The 17,500-nt window shown below is 47.3% G+C and overlaps 1 protein-coding gene across 3 annotated transcripts in view; it reads right to left on the reverse strand.

Moving 5' to 3' along the window:
• jak1 (Janus kinase 1) overlaps positions 1-17,500 on the reverse strand; it is a 50,340-nt gene that overhangs the window by 19,764 nt on the left and 13,076 nt on the right. For all 3 annotated transcript variants that reach the window (XM_031575005.2, XM_012842240.3, XM_031575006.2), the window contains exons 3-10: positions 17,099-17,222; positions 12,731-12,884; positions 11,348-11,511; positions 8,471-8,816; positions 7,032-7,214; positions 3,891-4,048; positions 2,343-2,457; positions 775-973 (exon numbers count right to left, since the gene is read on the reverse strand). In XM_031575005.2, the coding sequence (XP_031430865.1) occupies positions 775-973; positions 2,343-2,457; positions 3,891-4,048; positions 7,032-7,214; positions 8,471-8,816; positions 11,348-11,511; positions 12,731-12,884; positions 17,099-17,222 (1,443 nt within the window). The remainder of the gene's footprint in view (positions 1-774; positions 974-2,342; positions 2,458-3,890; positions 4,049-7,031; positions 7,215-8,470; positions 8,817-11,347; positions 11,512-12,730; positions 12,885-17,098; positions 17,223-17,500) is intronic.

A 17,500-nucleotide genomic window follows, 5' to 3' on the forward strand; every position in this document is an offset into this window, starting at 1 on the left:
CCCTCTGCCCATCGATGGTACTCTGCTGTGGAGCGATTGAGCAGCACCACATGCTGTCATCACCAAGGACCTCTCCTGGACTAATGTGAAACCGCATCACTACCTCCTCCGGAAGCTTCAGAGCCCCAGCGCCCATCATGATGTCAAGTCAACCTAAATTTCCCTCGGGATTAATAAAGTATCCATCTATCTATCTATCTATCTATCTGAGCTCCTTTTCCTGAGGCATCACCACCACGAGCGTCCTGACCAGCTGCTTTCACTGTGTGGTTTGGCGTCCTGACCAGCTGCTTTCACTGTGTGGTTTGGCAGCCTGACCAGCTGCTTTCACTGTGTGGTTTGGCAGCTGCACTGCCTCCAAACCTCACGAGCCTTAGCCATAGTGAACGTGGGTGGAGACATCACTGGTGCCTCCCTCCCTCTGGGGCATTTAGAACACCCGCCTAGCCTACAGGGCAAACCAACACTGCCACAGTGAGCCCACCCATCCATCCCTCACACAGCCTCTCCTTCAGTCTCCTGCCATCGGGGAGAAGAGAAGACACTGGAGCCTCCCAGGCTGCTGCACCACCAGCAGACTGCAACAGCTGAACTCTCCCCCCCCCCCCCCCCCCCCCCTCTGCCTCCAAAACATCTGGACCGTTATTCATCCATTCCAAGCCCATGCAGGTGGAAGCCATTAGAAGCCTGACAGCTGAGGAGAAGTGGAGAGGGGGAAGGAGAAGTGGTGATGAGGAGAAGAGAAGAGAAGAGAGCAGACTCTGGTGGGGGTACCTCTGGGCTGGGGTGGGCAGCACCTCCTCAGCTGGAAGCGCAGGTTCTCCGTGCGCAGGTTCTGTCCGGACAGGTGTTCCAGGAGCTCGTTGAGGGACGAGTGGAGGGTCTCGGTCCCATACAGCTTGTAGCCCTGTGGACCCACGTCCACCTGGAAGTTCTTATAGAGGTGAACCTGCCTGGACTCGAGACAGTCCACCTGAAGCAGAGAGAGAGAGATGGACACTTTTCAAAAGGCGTGTAATAGCACAAAGAGGCATTACACCTGCCAGTACTATTATTGCCAGAGGCAGCAAAGCAGCAGGGAGGCAGAAAAGCAAACATACGCTGGGAAGCAACAGAAAAGAGAGAGAGAGAGAGGGAGAGGGAGAGGGGGAGAGAGAGACAGAGATAGAGAGAGAGAGAGAGCAAGAGAGAGAGTGAGAGAGAGAGAGGGGGGAGAGAGTGAGAGAGTGAGTGAGAGAGAGAGAGAGAGAGAGTGAGAGAGAGAGAGAGAGAGAGAGAGAGAGAGTGAGAGAGAGTGAGAGAGAGCGCGAGAGAGAGAGAGAGAGAGAGCGAGAGAGAGAGCGAGAGAGCGAGAGAGAGAGAGAGAGAGAGAGCATCAAGCGGTCACATCTCTCTCTGTGTGTGTGGTGTGTGTGCTCCACCACTCTCTGGCGAGGACATTTTGTGGCTTGATGTTGTGCATTCCTACAGTGATTGGCCGTTTCCTCGTCAGTGTCCACATTTCAATCAATCTGTTGACTAGAACTTTAGGAGACGTGTGAAAGGCAAAACTCTAAGCTTTATTCAAATGCAAGATGACAAAGCTAAAGTTTCACAACTTGCACCTAAGTTTACCACAAGTGTTCAATACAAAGTCCTTTAGGACACACTTTGAGTCAGGGATGTGCTACTTGACCACGTGTGTAAAGTCAGGGATGTGGTACTTGACCACGTGTGTAAAGTCAGGGATGTGCTGCTTGACCATGTGTGTATGGATGTGCTACTTGACCAGGTGTGTATGGATGTGCTACTTGACCACGTGTGTATGGATGTGCTGCTTGACCAGGTGTGTATGGATGTGCTGCTTGACCAGGTGTGTAAAGTCATGGATGTGGTACTTGACCAGGTGTGTATGGATGTGCTACTTGACCAGGTGTGTATGGATGTGCTACTTGACCAGGTGTGTATGGATGTGCTGCTTGACCAGGTGTGTAAAGTCAGGGATGTGCTACTTTACCACGTGTGTAAAGTCAGGGATGTGGTACTTGACCATGTGTGTAAAGACAGCCATGACACTGTTCCCAAGGCTGTTGATAATGCATTTTTGTAGTTGCATTCCAGTCAGCACTTGACCAATTTCTTCATGTAGTCTGCAGTAAACATCCTCAAGCTACCATCAAGTTGAACTCTTTAATTTATAATTCTATAATTCTATATAATATTGTATTGCTTTTTGAAGACATGGTGTGCAGACATTCTATCGTTCTGCTAATATCTGATACTATACTAATTTAAAAAAATAAATAAATAAATAAAAATAAGGATAGAAAAACGTTAGTGTGTGTCCACATGTGTGTATGTACCTCTAAGCAGACCACAGTCATGATGATGTAGTTGAAGTCGGTGCAGCTCCAGCGCAGCACGTACGCCCCCTCCTCGTTGCCCTCCTGCCGCAGCTTGTGTGTGGCATACTCCGTACTGGACAGACAGACAGACAGCCAGGAGGGACAAACAGAACCAGAGACACATGGAAAACGCAAAAAATCAGTCCAAGCTTGTTCAGTGAACTGGAACTAAATTGCTGGAATAATGCTGTAACGCTTTCAAAAGAAACACTACAAGAACAGCAGCATTCACCAAACGATGACGAGCACTGGAGATTTATTGAGAAGTAGAAGAAGACATTAAGAGATGAAGGGGTAGTGTGCTAAAGGGGTAGTGTGCTAAAGGGGTAGTGTGCTAAAGGGGTAAAGGGGTAGTGTGCTAAAGGGGTAGTGTGCTAAAGGGGTAGTGTGCTAAAGGGCTAAAGGGGTAGTGTGCTAAAGGGGTAGTGTGCTAAAGGGCTAAAGGGGTAGTGTGCTAAGGGGGTAGTGTGCTAAAGGGGTAGTGTGCTAAAGGGGTAGTGTGCTAAAGGGCTAAAGGGGTAGTGTGCTAACCAGATGACGAGCACTGGAGACTTAGAGAAGTAGAAAGAGACAGATAGAGATATCTCATTAGTGTGCTAACCAGATGACGAGCACTGGAGACTTATTGAGAAGAAGAAGAGACAGAGAGCGATGAAGGGGTAGTGTGCTAACGGGCTAAAGGGGTAGTGTGCTAAAGGGGTAGTGTGCTAACGGGCTAAAGGGGTAGCGTGCTAAAGGGGTAGTGTGCTAAAGGGGTAGTGTGCTAACGGGCTAAAGGGGTAGCGTGCTAAAGGGGTAGTGTGCTAACGGGCTAAAGGGGTAGCGTGCTAAAGGGGTAGTGTGCTAAAGGGCTAAAGGGGTAGTGTGCTAAAGGGGTAGTGTGCTAAAGGGGTAGTGTGCTAAAGGGCTAAAGGGGTAGTGTGCTAAAGGGGTAGTGTGCTAAAGGGCTAAAGGGGTAGTGTGCTAAAGGGGTAGTGTGCTAAAGGGGTAGTGTGCTAAAGGGCTAAAGGGGTAGTGTGCTAAAGGGGTAGTGTGCTAAAGGGCTAAAGGGGTAGTGTGCTAAAGGGGTAGTGTGCTAAAGGGCTAAAGGGGTAGTGTGCTAAAGGGGTAGTGTGCTAAAGGGGTAGTGTGCTAAAGGGCTAAAGGGGTAGTGTGCTAAAGGGGTAGTGTGCTAAAGGGGTAGTGTGCTAACCAGATGACGAGCACTGGAGACTTAGAGAAGTAGAAAGAGACAGATAGAGATGAAGGGGTAGTGTGCTAAAGGGCTAAAGGGGTAGTGTGCTAACGGGCTAAAGGGGTAGTGTGCTAACGGGCTAAAGGGGTAGTGTGCTAACGGGCTAAAGGGGTAGTGTGCTAACGGGCTAAAGGGGTAGTGTGCTAAAGGGGTAGTGTGCTAAAGGGCTAAAGGGGTAGTGTGCTAAAGGGGTAAAGGGGTAGTGTGCTAATGGGCTAAAGGGGTAGTGAAGTAGAAAGAGACAGATAGAGATATCTCATTAGTGTGCTAACCAGATGGGGCCGTGGCAGCCGCTCTGCAGGTTCTGCACCACGGAGGGCGGGGCCACCTCCGTGCACAGGTAGTGATGCGCGTCCACCGTCAGACGGAAGAAGCCATCAATCAACGCCACAAACGATAAGGCCTCCGCACGGAACGCCATCTGAAGCTCCTGATGAGAAAGGGAGACCAGGGCAGAGAGAGAGAGAGAGAGAGAGAGAAACAGTTAGTCAGCGAGTAAGGAATGTGCTAGAGAACTTCAATGGGGTCAGCATCAGCAGCAATAGTCAGGAACTCTTCTTCCTGTTCATCCTTTAGCCCCAGAGAACTTCAGACAGAATACAGCATCATCGGGCCAGCCTGCTGCCGAGCCTCTGACGCACAGACACCCATCATTTGGTCAGCTTGTTCTTCCCAGCCTCCCCACATCCTGAGGTCAGGGGGGACAGTGAGGAGCCCACAGCCTCACCAGATACGCACGCCCCAATTCTCCCTAACTCAACTCTCCTCCAGGGCAGAGTCTCCTTGTGTCGATGGTCAAGAGCCCCAACACCATGGCAAAGTGCAGCAATATGTATTTTCATGATCAAGACTTCAAATGCATTACACTGGTTTTGCTGTGGTAGCAGCCTACTAATAAATCACATCCACAATCTCCAGTGTCACTGAAAGCGTTTTGAAATTATTATTTTAAAAGTAAAAAAAATGTATCTGATTACATTGTGTTGTCAAGGTTTTACTGGGGACTAAAAATGAATACATCATAACATATTACTGCAACAAGTCTTTACGATTCTCAATGGGGCTTTACTGTGTTAATATATTGTGGAGCCTCAATTAAATCTGATGGCTTCTCTTCACATGCCTAATGTGTGCGGAGAATCCCATCCAATCACTTGAGAGTAGTGTAGTGTTTCTCATGAACTCCTTTAAAGGGGAGGTCATTGTAAAATTGCCTCATAAAATGAAATTGGGCTACAGACAGCTCATAATGTTCCGTGTAGGAGGGCCTTTACGGATCCCGGGTACAGCATGCGGTGTGTGTTGCGGCTGTCTCCAGGCAGTTGTGCACTGTTGTTGTATCCTGCCATCCTTGCTATCCTAAAATTCTCATGCACCATGTCAGCCAACCATAACTAAACATTCCTGAACAAAACTAAACTAAATTCTCATACACCATGTCAGCCAACCATAACTAAACATTCCAGAACAAAGTCAAACTAAATTCTCATACACCATGCCGGACAGCCTCTCTCTCCACCTCTTCGTCTCCTTCTATATCATCTTATTATAAGGCATTAATACCAATAAAGTGGCCATATTACCTACTGTTCATTTATTTATCACTTTATCACTATTATTTGATGTTTACTAAATTTTTGTCTTTCTTATAGCGCAACCTTTGCCTTTGTATATCAGACAGCCGAGCTCTGCCCACTCACTTTGTCTCTTTTCTTTCCATCCTAGTCTAGACTGTCTCCGCTGTGGGATGCTGCTGTAGTCTCTCCACCTGATCTACACACACACACATACACCCTCCTAGTCTAGACTGTCTCCGCTGTGGGATGCTCTGTAGTCTCTCCACCTGATCTACACACACACACACACACACACACACACACACACACACACACACACACACACACACACACACACACACACACACACACACACACACACACACACGCACACACACACACACACCCTCCTAGTCTAGACTGTCTCTGCTGTGGGATGCTGCTGTAGTCTCTCCACCTGATCAGACACCCTCTGCCTTATCCAACCCATCCCCACCACACCGCACCACACCGTCATGCATTCATTCTTTGATACACTTACATACTCTGTGCTAGCCTATTAGCCCGTAATGTAAATAATTGCCACCATCGACATTTGCTTTATTTACCCTTGTAATAGCATCCTTACGAGCACACTGTAGATCCACTAAGCTGTTCTACACTACTTAAATACTCTCTCCCCATCTTATCCACTATCAATTTTGGATGCATCGTGCATCATTTGCCACATAGCAAGCGTATCCTGATACGTGTATGAATTCATCTGCCATGCTTCTGTTACGACCCTGGCGGGTCTAGGCCCCGCCCCTTGTGATTTGCATGCCTGTTCTGTCTCTGTTTCCTTAGCAGGTAATGGGAAGCAGGTGTACCCCAGGTGTAACCCATGATGGGTTGGGCTACAAAAGCCCTGATCAAATGGCAGTCGGGAGAGCGTTGGGTTGGTCGTTGGATTTGGTTAGAGATTGGATTTGGATTGTCGTTGGTTGGAGTATCGTTGGTTTTGGATTATCGTCGTCGTTTGTTTATATTACCATTTACCTGACTTTACAGTACATCTTTTGTTTCTCTTCACAACACTGATCTTCACCACACGTTTGCTATAATTATTAGATAACGACATAAACTTGTAAATCATTAATAAATATATTATTATTATTATAAAATCCTAAATTCTGCGTGGCCTCCCCTTCTTGTTTCGTGCCTTGAGCTGGCACGTAACACTTCTTATTCTCTCCCCTCCCTTCCCTTCCCTTCGCTCACCCCCTTCTTTCCCTGTCTCGGTCGCCTTTGTGCTTGCTCCAGGGGGGGGTCCAGGCTCTGGGCTCTATAAAGCACCTTCAGACAATTGTATTGTTTTGCCGCTATACAAATAAAATGAATGAATGAATGAAATGAAACTGAATTTAAAAACGTTTGTGGAGGTTTATAGCACACACACACACACACACAATGCCCTTCCTTTTTTTGATAATCTCCTTTTAAGGATTGTCCGACCTTCTCAACAACACAACCAAGGCTCCCACCGTCTTCCTATTTCACAGCAGTGGAACTAGCATCATTAATCATCATTCAGGTGATGCAATCAAGGGTTGGACCACACACACACACACACACACACACACACACACACACACACACACACACACACACACACACACACACACACACACACACACACACACACACACACACACACACACACACACACACACACACACCCACACACACACACACACACACACACACACACACACACACACACACACACACACACACACACACACAGAGGGGCATAACAACTCCTTAAGAGGAAGCCATATCTCTCCCCAAGATTGAGGGGCTAATTAAACGCTGTACCATTCTCATGTTGTCTTGTCTGTAGATGGTGACTGTAGACTCTTTGATAACAATGTGCGTGATGTCATGGAAGTCGGAGAAGAGCGTCCAGCCTTTCTCGGCCTCTTTCTTCTTGTCGTTCTTCTTGGCAGCGTCCCTCGTCTTCTTGGCCTTGTACTTGTCTTTCATGGTATTGTTCACAATCTGATTGGGACAGAACGCAAAAACACACAATGTCTTCATTGTTTACTGCCAAATATGCATTTAAAGTACTTCTCTCTGTGACAGGGGCAACCCCTTCACTTATCATTAGTCTGAAATGACAGCAGGGCAAGCGAAGCTCAGGTCCATTTTAAGGAGCGTGAAGAAAAGTCTCTCATGGTTTTAATGAGATTACTCATCATTTACACAAAAGGTGGGCACCCAGCTGCTTGGGACCGGTTGTGTGGGTTTGTAGGAGAGCAGGAAGTATAGCAGAAGGAACTAGAAAAATGCATTTCCTGAAGGAAATACCAGTGCATGAAATGCAAAAAGTTAAGAAAGGAAGAAGAAAAGAAAGAAGAGTGAAAGAAGGAAGAGAAGAAAGGAAAGAAGAGTAAAAGAAGGAAAGAAGAGAGGAAGAAGGAAAGAAGAGTGGAAGAAGGAAAGAAGAAAGGAAAGAAGAGTTTGTAGGATAGCAGGAAAGGAATAGCAGAAGGAAAAAAAGGGCCAAAGACTCGCTGGCCAAGCTGGTTCACCCAAGTGGCCTAGTGAACCCTCAACTCCAGCTATTTCTCTGGTGGAGACTAAATAACTGAAGAAATGTGGGGGCAAAAGCCCAGACAGAAAAGTCTATATTACAGACGTATTTACAATCACTGTGATTAAATCTCTTTTTTATAATCACCAAGATAGTTTCCAGCGTTCATTTGACTGATACTGATATTCAGAGCAGCCAAAAAAAAAACCATCTTTAAGTAGAGCCACAGTCAAAACCCCCCTTCCATCCCCCAACTCCAGCTGCTGTTGCCATCACTACATGGCATCAATTATCAGCACAGACTTCATTCAGACTTCTCTTTGAAGGGAAATAAGTCATCCATTCTACACGGTGGCTCATGATTTTCAAAAAGCACCACCACTAAAACATCTGATCAGCTATTTCCCCAAACCCCTTGTGCCTACAATATATGAAGTTTTAGATGAGATAAAAATCTTTCATAAACCCCACAATGGGGAAATCTGCAGTGCTACAGCAGCACAGAGAAGTGCATGAGCACGAAGCATCAGTAGAAAAAGCCAGATAGAATAAATAATGAATAAGTCAAGCAGACTGTGCACAGTCAATATTATATACTAATATTGCACAGTGAGTGAATTTTTGGTGTGTCTGGCCTGTAATGTCAAATATATTCTATTTTCATGTCAATGACATCTATGGGGGGTTGATTGGGACAGAAGACACTGATAGAGTCACTCACTCCGAGCGGCTTTTTTCTCCAGGATATCCCTGTGGTTCCAGACACCTGCACCTCGTAGCCCTGGCCGTCGTCTCCGGGGCAGGGCGAGAGCAGTGCCGCCTCGTTCTCCCCGGAGAGGCGCAGCGTCTTGGGATCCAGCGTCTCGCAGCCCAGGCCCCGGGTCAGGGTCTCAAGCGTGGACAGGTACTTGACCTTCAGGTCGTACAGCGAGATGTTGCTGTCCTGGATGGTCTTGCTGTTGAACTCGTTGAGGAAGTTCTTGAAGACGTTGTTGATGCGCATGCGCGTCATGAAGTTGCGCTGTTTGATGGTGCGGTTCAGCTCCTCGGGGATGAAGCGCTTGTAGCTGCAAGTCAAAGAAAAGAAAAGAAAGAGTCAAACACTGGAGAGAGAGAGAGAGAGAGAGAGAGAGAGAGAGAGAGAGAGAGAGAGAGAGAGAGAGAGAGAGAGAGAGAACAAGCACGCCACATGAACACAATCCAGGGAGGAGGGCCGGGAAAGAGGATAGATAAATATCACTATCTGTCTGCTCAGAGTACAATGACGACCGCCATATCAGTGTTTTCCTCATGGATTTTGTTTCAGCAGCAGCAGGCCAAAAGGGTTTGTTGTACCTGGGCAGTGTACCTGGGCAGTGTACCTGGGCGGTGGGCGGTGGGCTGTGGTGGGCAGACAGTCCAAGTGAATGTCAATAGGTCATTTCAAAAATATGAAATAAAGTGACACTTGACTGCAAAACAAACTTACAAACATGTTTACTGAAATCTATTTCTTCATACATAATGCCTCTTTGACCCACTCCTCACAGAGGGCACTATATATTAGCCTCTTTGCCCCACTCCTCAGGGAAGGGCACTATATATTAGCCTCTTTGACCCACACACACACACAAACACACTCTCACACACACACTCACACCTCACAGAGGGCACTATATATTAGCCTCTTTGCCCCACTCCCCACTCACAGAGGGCACTATATATTAGCCTCTTTGACCCACACACACACACACAAACACACTCTCACACACACACACTCACACACACACCTCACAGAGGGCACTATATATTAGCCTCTTTGCCCCACTCCTCAGTCACAGAGGGCACTATATATTAGCCTCTTTGACCCACACACACACACACACACAAACACACTCTCACACACACACACACCTCACAGCGGGCACTATATATTAGCCTCTTTGCCCCACTCCTCAGGGAAGGGCACTATATATTAGCCTCTTTGCCCCACTCCTCACAGAGGGCACTATATATTAGCCCCAGTGGACCCACACACACACACAAACACACTCTCACACACACACACTCACACACACACCTCACAGAGGGCACTATATATTAGCCTCTTTGCCCCACTCCGCACTCACACACACTCTCACACACACACACTCACACACACACCTCACAGAGGGCACTATATATTAGCCTCTTTGCCCCACTCCGCACTCACACACACTCTCAGACACACACACTCACACACACACCTCACAGAGGGCACTATATATTAGCCTCTTTGCCCCACTCCGCACTCACAGAGGGCACTATATATTAGCCTCAGTGGACCCACACACACACACAAACACACTCTCACACACACACACTCTCCTCACAGAGGGCACTATATATTAGCCTCTTTGACCCACTCCTCACAGAGGGAGGGCACTATATATTAGCCTCTTTGACCCACTCCTCACTCACAGAGGGCACTATATATTAGCCTCTTTGACCCACACACACACACAAACACACTCTCACACACACACACACACACACACACACACACTCCTCACAGAGGGCACTATATATTAGCCTCAGTGGACACACACACACACACACTCACACACTCTCACACACACACACTCACTCCTCACTCACAGAGGGCACTATATATTAGCCTCAGTGACAAAGCTTGCAGCCTGGCTGAGAGCACCTAAGGCTTGGTCATAGGGAAACTGGCCCAGAGGAGGAGGAGGCCCAGAGGAGGAGGAGGAGGAGGAGGAGGAGGAGGAGGCCCAGAGGAGGAGGCCCAGAGGAGGAGGCCCAGAGGAGGAGGAGGAGGAGGAGGAGGAGGAGGCCCAGAGGAGGAGGAGGAGGAGGAGGAGGAGGAGGCCCAGAGGAGGAGGAGGCCCAGAGGAGGAGGAGGAGGCCCAGAGGAGGAGGAGGAGGCCCAGAGGAGGAGGAGGCCCAGAGGAGGAGGAGGCCCAGAGGAGGAGGAGGGCCCAGAGGAGGAGGAGGAGGAGGAGGAGGAGGCCAGAGGGAGGAGGAGGAGGAGGAGGAGGAGGAGGAGGAGGAGGCCCAGAGGAGGAGGAGAGGAGGAGGAGGCCCAGAGGAGGAGGAGGAGGAGGAGGCCCAGAGGAGGAGGAGGAGGCCAGAGGAGGAGGAGGAGGAGGAGGAGGAGGAGGAGGCCAGGAGGAGGAGGAGGAGGAGGAGGAGGAGGAGGAGGCCCAGAGGAGGAGGAGGAGGAGGAGGAGGCCCAGAGGAGGAGGAGGAGGAGGAGGAGGAGGAGGAGGAGGCCCAGAGGAGGAGGAGGAGGAGGCCCAGAGGAGGAGGCCCAGAGGAGGAGGAGGAGGAGGCCCAGAGGAGGAGGCCCAGAGGAGGAAGCCCAGAGGAGGTGGCCCATAGGTGGCCCGGTGATGCTCAGTATAACCATGGGTATAAACCGCACATAAATTACTTGAGACAGAGCAGACAACCTCTACACACACACTCAGACACACACTCACAGACACACTCACAGACACACACACACTCACAGACACACTCACAGACACACACACTCAGACATACTCAGACACACACAGCATTTGATATGGGACTGAGGGCACTCCGTGTGTTTGGCATGGTTTGTGTGAGTTACCTGATCTCCGCGGCAACGCCGGGCAGGGGCAGATCTTTGCTCTTGGCATAATGTGTGATGGCCAGCACGGCCATGCCCAGACACTCGTTCTCAATCTCGTGCAGCTCCAGCTCGCTCTGAGGGCTACGCAGTGGAGCCAGGCCTTTCAGGAAGTCATACTGGCCCTGAAGAAAACACACAAACAAAAACAAAAACAAAAAACAGGCTTTCACATGGATATATGCAAATATATAGACAAAAATGTCCTCCCATTCCACACAAACACAAACACAAACAAAAAACAGGCTTTTACATGGATATATGCAAATATATAGACAAACATGTCCTCCCATTCCACACAAACACAAACACAAACAAAAAACAGGCTTTTACATGGATATATGCAAATATATAGATAAACATGTTCTCCCATTCCACACAAACACAAACAAAAAACAGGCTTTTACATGGATATATGCAAATATATAGACAAACATGTTCTCCCATTCCACACGCACACATACAAACACTGGAACAACATTATCACTCTGTAACATCAAATGGCAACTTGAAAAAGAGAACTGAAGGTCTGAAGGGGAAACAGGACAGTTTTGATGTTCTCTATTGCTTGGGTCAAACCACCCCAACCAGAGAGAGTGTGTGTTGTCTACTTTGTCTTGCTATGTCCCTGAAAGGTCAACAGCACCAGGCAAGTAAGGCTGCATAAAACACAACAACACTGACGCATGCAGCCTGTGGCGCATTAACATTTCTGGTGTTGTATCTGTATCTGGTTTCTATTTTGTAATTCTTTATTTGACCAAGTTAATCCATTACATAAGGCTTCAGGTTTCAGAATTCGCTGAGTGTTTGCCTTTCGACCTTTGGAAACCAAATTCAGTTCCAACTGCCCGATTTCCTCACTGTTTAAGTATGCATGAAGTGTCAAGAGCTGCATGCTAGTGTTTGGGAAGTGTATATGCTAGAATCTAAAGAACAAAAAAAATAATGTCGGATGTTTTTAAAAGCTGCTCTGCAGGTGTCTCATGGGCTATTTTCAGAGTAGGGCGCCGTGTTCCACAGGCCTGTGCCAGATAGATTGGGGGGGACACTACACACCAATGTAGGCTAAGACTGTTTATCCTGTGATTTTGCAGAAAACCCTGATCTTTCATCTCCACACTGCATCTGAGGCAGTAGAGTGCTGACTTCTGGACTGGAGAGAGACCATGAGAATCTGACATGTGACTGCACTTCTGCTGTGAATGGACAAAAATGCTCTCATTTCTGTTGGGTGGACGGACACGAGGTGGGACAGATGGACAGATGGACATGTGGCACGTGTGTGTGTGTGTGTGTGTGTGTGTGTGTGTGACTGTATGTGGGTGCGGATGCCGGACTCACCTGGGCGAACAGGTAGTCCAGGGAGGCAGCATCCAGCAGCGGGGTGCCCTCCAAGCCCTTCGGAGTGCCAGCGCTCCCTTTGTGCTTGCTGAGTGTGTGCCGCCACACTGGGGAGTCCGCCTCGCTCGTGCCGTGCCAATTAGTGAAGTAGAACCTGAGGGGAGAGAGAGGGACAAAAGCTTCAGCGTGTGTGTGTGTGTGTGTGTGTGTGTGTGTGTGTGTGTGTGTGTGTGTGTGTGTGTGTGTGTGTGTGTGTGTGTTTGTGTGTGTGTGTGTGTTTGTTTTAAACATGTTCAATGGCAATATGTACAGAAGCATAATGTACTCACTTGAGAAAGAGCTTTTTATCTGAATTAAAAATCCTGCTCATTAGGCTACTTGAGAGCTCGATTTCATGGAAAGCAAACATGTCCCGCCTGTTTAGTTTAAATCGAGTTTTAGGTTTGGTTTGGGTCACTGGGACATTGGGAGATGCTCATGTCTCTAAGTAATGTAGATGGTATTGTGACTCGTTTGTTGACCTTGCGCAGGCACCTCAGGACTTTGTGGTTGTTCAGAGAGAAAGCCCTTTCTGATCTGCTGGACATTGCGGCGTTCCTCCAGGATCGGCTGAATTGATATGGCAGGGACATTCTAAAACGCTTAAAATGTTAAAAAAGGCTTAACATAGCTTAATGTTCCAGAAAATCAACCAATGATCACCAGAATTCTCTCGGACATGTCTTAATGTCATAAAACCTTCCTCCTGTCTTCTTCTTCTGTTGTTCTGAATTAAGGAGATATTAAACTCATATACTATTTCATCACATTGCTGTTGAGTGCGCACGCATACCATACATTCATTTGCATCCCCTTTTTGTTTAGATCACCAGGGAGGTTGAACTGGCGACAGTGGTGCAGGGGGTAGAGAAGTCGGTTAGTAATCAGAAGGTTGCTAGTTCGATTCCCTGTCGAAGCGTCCTTGAGCAAGACACTGAACCCCTAATTGCTCCTGATGTGCAGTGTGCCATCAGTGAAAATGTGTATACATCCTTGTAAGTCGCTTTGGATAAAAGCGTCTGCTAAATGACTAAACGTAAATGTAAATGTAAACTGGCAGAGTCTGATGTGTCCTGATAGTAGCTTTGCAATGCAAAACAGTGGCAAACCACCATGCAGTATTTTGGGTTGTGCCAGTTTTCTCTGCACTTGTTTTTGAAGGTAGAGTCCATGCAGGTCTTTTGAACCACATCATGTGGTCAAAGGCGTAGGCACGCACAGTCACTAAACAAGTCTGAATGTGTGACGATAAAGGCTTTACATAATACCAGACAAACAATAGACAGTGTTGGGTGATCTAGAAACCCCAAATAGAATTTCAACCCCAACAGAAATCCTCACGAGACCCTTCCTGATTGCTCTAGTTCCTTTCTCTCCTGCCTACTTTGAGTGCAAAAAACAACTGTGGAGAACTTCGCTTGACTGCTTACTACAATGACAGTGCGGCCTGATGGACAGAAAAAAACAGCTACGTGCAACAGAAGGGAACAGTCATCTTAGAACGCCTTCCAAGTCCCATTAGTCACAAGACAAGGAGGCCTACACAGTTCCAATGCATCCCCTTAAAAGCACTCTGATCCTAATGGGTAGTGAAAGCAGACAATGAACAATGTAAAAGAACTTTTTTTTAAGACACTCTGTAGGCTCAAAACAGCTCCATAATTCTGTCACAACCTCTTTTTTTTTATGAAGAGCATTTTGGGGTGCTCGCTCCCCTCAACAAGCCAAGCCGTGTCAGCTCCGCGTGAATGCTTTAGAATGTGTTGAACCCTTGTGAGGGCCCCCACGAAAAGGCTTTGGCTGCTCCGTCACACAAAGTGTTTTAACGGAGCACTAGACGGAGGTGGGTGACAACTTCCTCTTAGTAGCTCTCACGCAGTGCATTTCGCCTCGAGCCACTCTTTGTGTAACCCTAATGTGTTTGGGCACATTTCCTAAGAGCCACTTGTGTCCGATGACTGGGCGAGATAAGGTCCTGTATTAACACTGGAGATCGGCATGCTGGCGCGCACAACCCTGACAAACGCGGCATGCACACGATAATACGGTCAGCCCATGTAAGCTGTATGTAAACAAAGAGCCACGCTTCAGGCACTTACCCAAACCAGCCCAACCCCCCAGCCCCTTGTTGCCACGGAGAGCAGACGTATAGTAAACAGGAAGCTTCTGCAGCGAGGTGGAAAAAAAAATGTGTTTCTTCACCACAGCGGAAGAACGCGAGTGCAAAGGTTGACCATAACCTGTTTGTTCGCACAACAGGTACGCAACTTGCAAATCATCAGGTCGTGTCTTGAACGCTGATTTGACTACAACATTCACCCACCCCCCGATTGCAAAAGAATAGCAGTCACAGATGGGGAACCTGGCCCAGATAGTCTTTTTGTTTCTTGCCGTTATGCAACTTCTCTTTTCCTTCCCCCTGAGTGCAGTCCAAACTAGATCTGGAACAAAACATCTAGCAGTTGCTAATGTAGCCCGTTTTCTATCGACATTTTGAGCTGTCTGCGCTGAAAAGGTAACATTTCGCTGGTGTATCATAGATGGGGGATTCCCACTGCGCAGTGGCCATTTTGTAAAGGGGATTCACAAGCTGTACAGGGGAAACACACCACCTTGATGTAAGTTGTAGACACTGCATGCTTATTAATGTCACCATCTTATTTCATACAGCATTGTACAGTGCTATGTGCTGCCAACAGCACAGCATCTGTATGCAATACAAGATGTGAGCCAAATGCTAATGTTTTTCATTGAAGGTGCCATACGTAAGAATTTTAGTTTCAAACATTCAAAAAGTCATTTGAATTAACCGTTTTGATGGATTGTTAAAAACGCCTCTGCACATGGCTATCCTGTAGTTAGTATCAACAAGTAGTTCAGTAACAAAACCTACAGGGGTGTGTTTGCCTCGACTAAATGAATGTAATCTGTATGTTGATGGAGACACTCCATCATGGTACCCAAACAGTAGCCTAGATATCGTTCAATCACAAACATGTCTTCATGCTACATATGGCCTTAGGCCTCCCCCTCCTTGGCCAAACTCTTTGATCACTTCTGCTAAGGGAGAGGAGGTAGGGGTGTACAAACATTGCAATAGGCTGCCCCCAATCAGCTTGGGGTGGAGTGGAGTATGGAATCGTTCAGCTCACTAGCCAACAGATAGTTTCTAATATCTGATAATATCTATTATAGTTGGTGTCACTTACTTGATGCGTTTCAATTAAATGTTTGCCACAAGCGATGCTAATTCTAAATAATTCCTTCTGATCATAGCTATTGACGATCAAATAACTGACAGACTGACATATCTAAAAAACAAATAACCAACAGACCAACAGCTACCCTTAACAACAGAAATTCAAGCGATATTAGAAGTCATATATTCCCAGGCTTTTTGACAGGGCTTTTGGCCCACTTCACTCCAAGACCCATTAGACAAGAATATCAACCACAGAAATGCTTACCAGATGGCTGTTGAATGTAGATACGATAAAAATATATCTTCCGTTTCCCTTTCGGGATTAATAAAGTAAGTATCTACCCAACACATGGTTAAGATTTTCTGAAGTGAAATGACAGTTTTCAGCCCACTAGAGAATAAGTACAGAACGAATAAGATACTCTATGTGACCCGCTGCAAGTTCCTTCTATATTAGTCACACAACACCAGTACAAGAGTGTTCAGTAAAAAAAACCAGCTGAGGCTAATCATCAGGGGCTGATCTCTGCACTATTCCCCAATCAAGACCAACGAGGAGAGTCCTTCACACGCCACGTGGAGGACCTGTGGAGCCCTGCCCTGTGGTGAAGGCTTTTGGGCCAAACTCCACCGTTCCAAGCCATCTTTCTAGCCAGCCAACATATAACACTGAAGATAAAGCGAGCCAGCCAGAAGACTGGAACATTCTTTCACTGGTGTGCAACAAAGCAAAGGGCGCTGTGTTAGAAGCCTCTTAGGAGTTTTATGGTTGTAAGTTTTTCCAAATGATTCTCAGCTTTAAAGACCTCTTTATATACTATGAAAAGGTTCCAGGTGTAATATTTCACAGAAACCATGACCTTTTCTATCTGGGAGAATAGACATTTACATTTACATTTACATTTAGTCATTTAGCCGACGCTTTTATCCAAAGCGACTTAGAATGTATACACATTTTTACATTTACACTGATGGCACACTGCACATCAGGAGCAATTAGGGGTTCGGTGTCTTGCTCAAGGACGCTTCGACAGGGAATCGAACTAGCAACCTTCTGCTTACTAAACGACTTCTTTACCTCCTGTACCACCTGAATGGACTCGGTGTGTGGCCAGTCCTGTGCTTACCTCATGCGATAGTGCAACTTGATGCAGGCATCCTCCGTGATCTTGAAGATGTGATTGGGCGGGTACCACAGGTCACGGCCCTCCTCGTACAGGGCAAAGAGGTTGTGACACAGAGGAGAGATTCCTGCAAGAGAGAGGGTGGAGCCTGTCAATCAATGTTTCATTTCATCCAGTGTGTCGACACATCTTGGACTACAGTCGGACAGAATATAGATATTGTGTTTTCCGTTAAAAAAGGGAAACATGGCGACAGGATGAGAGTCTGCTGCATCTCAAGTTTCAGAACGACTCAGAGGTCACAGGACCGCATCATCAGTATGAGTCTCCCTTGTCCGCAGCATACGTGAGCACTGTGTTCACATGGCCAATCTTACAAGCATGCCCTGTAGAATCCCTAGGTGA

Source organism: Clupea harengus, chromosome 10 (assembly GCF_900700415.2).
Source record: "Clupea harengus chromosome 10, Ch_v2.0.2, whole genome shotgun sequence".
Taxonomy (NCBI): domain Eukaryota; kingdom Metazoa; phylum Chordata; class Actinopteri; order Clupeiformes; family Clupeidae; genus Clupea; species Clupea harengus.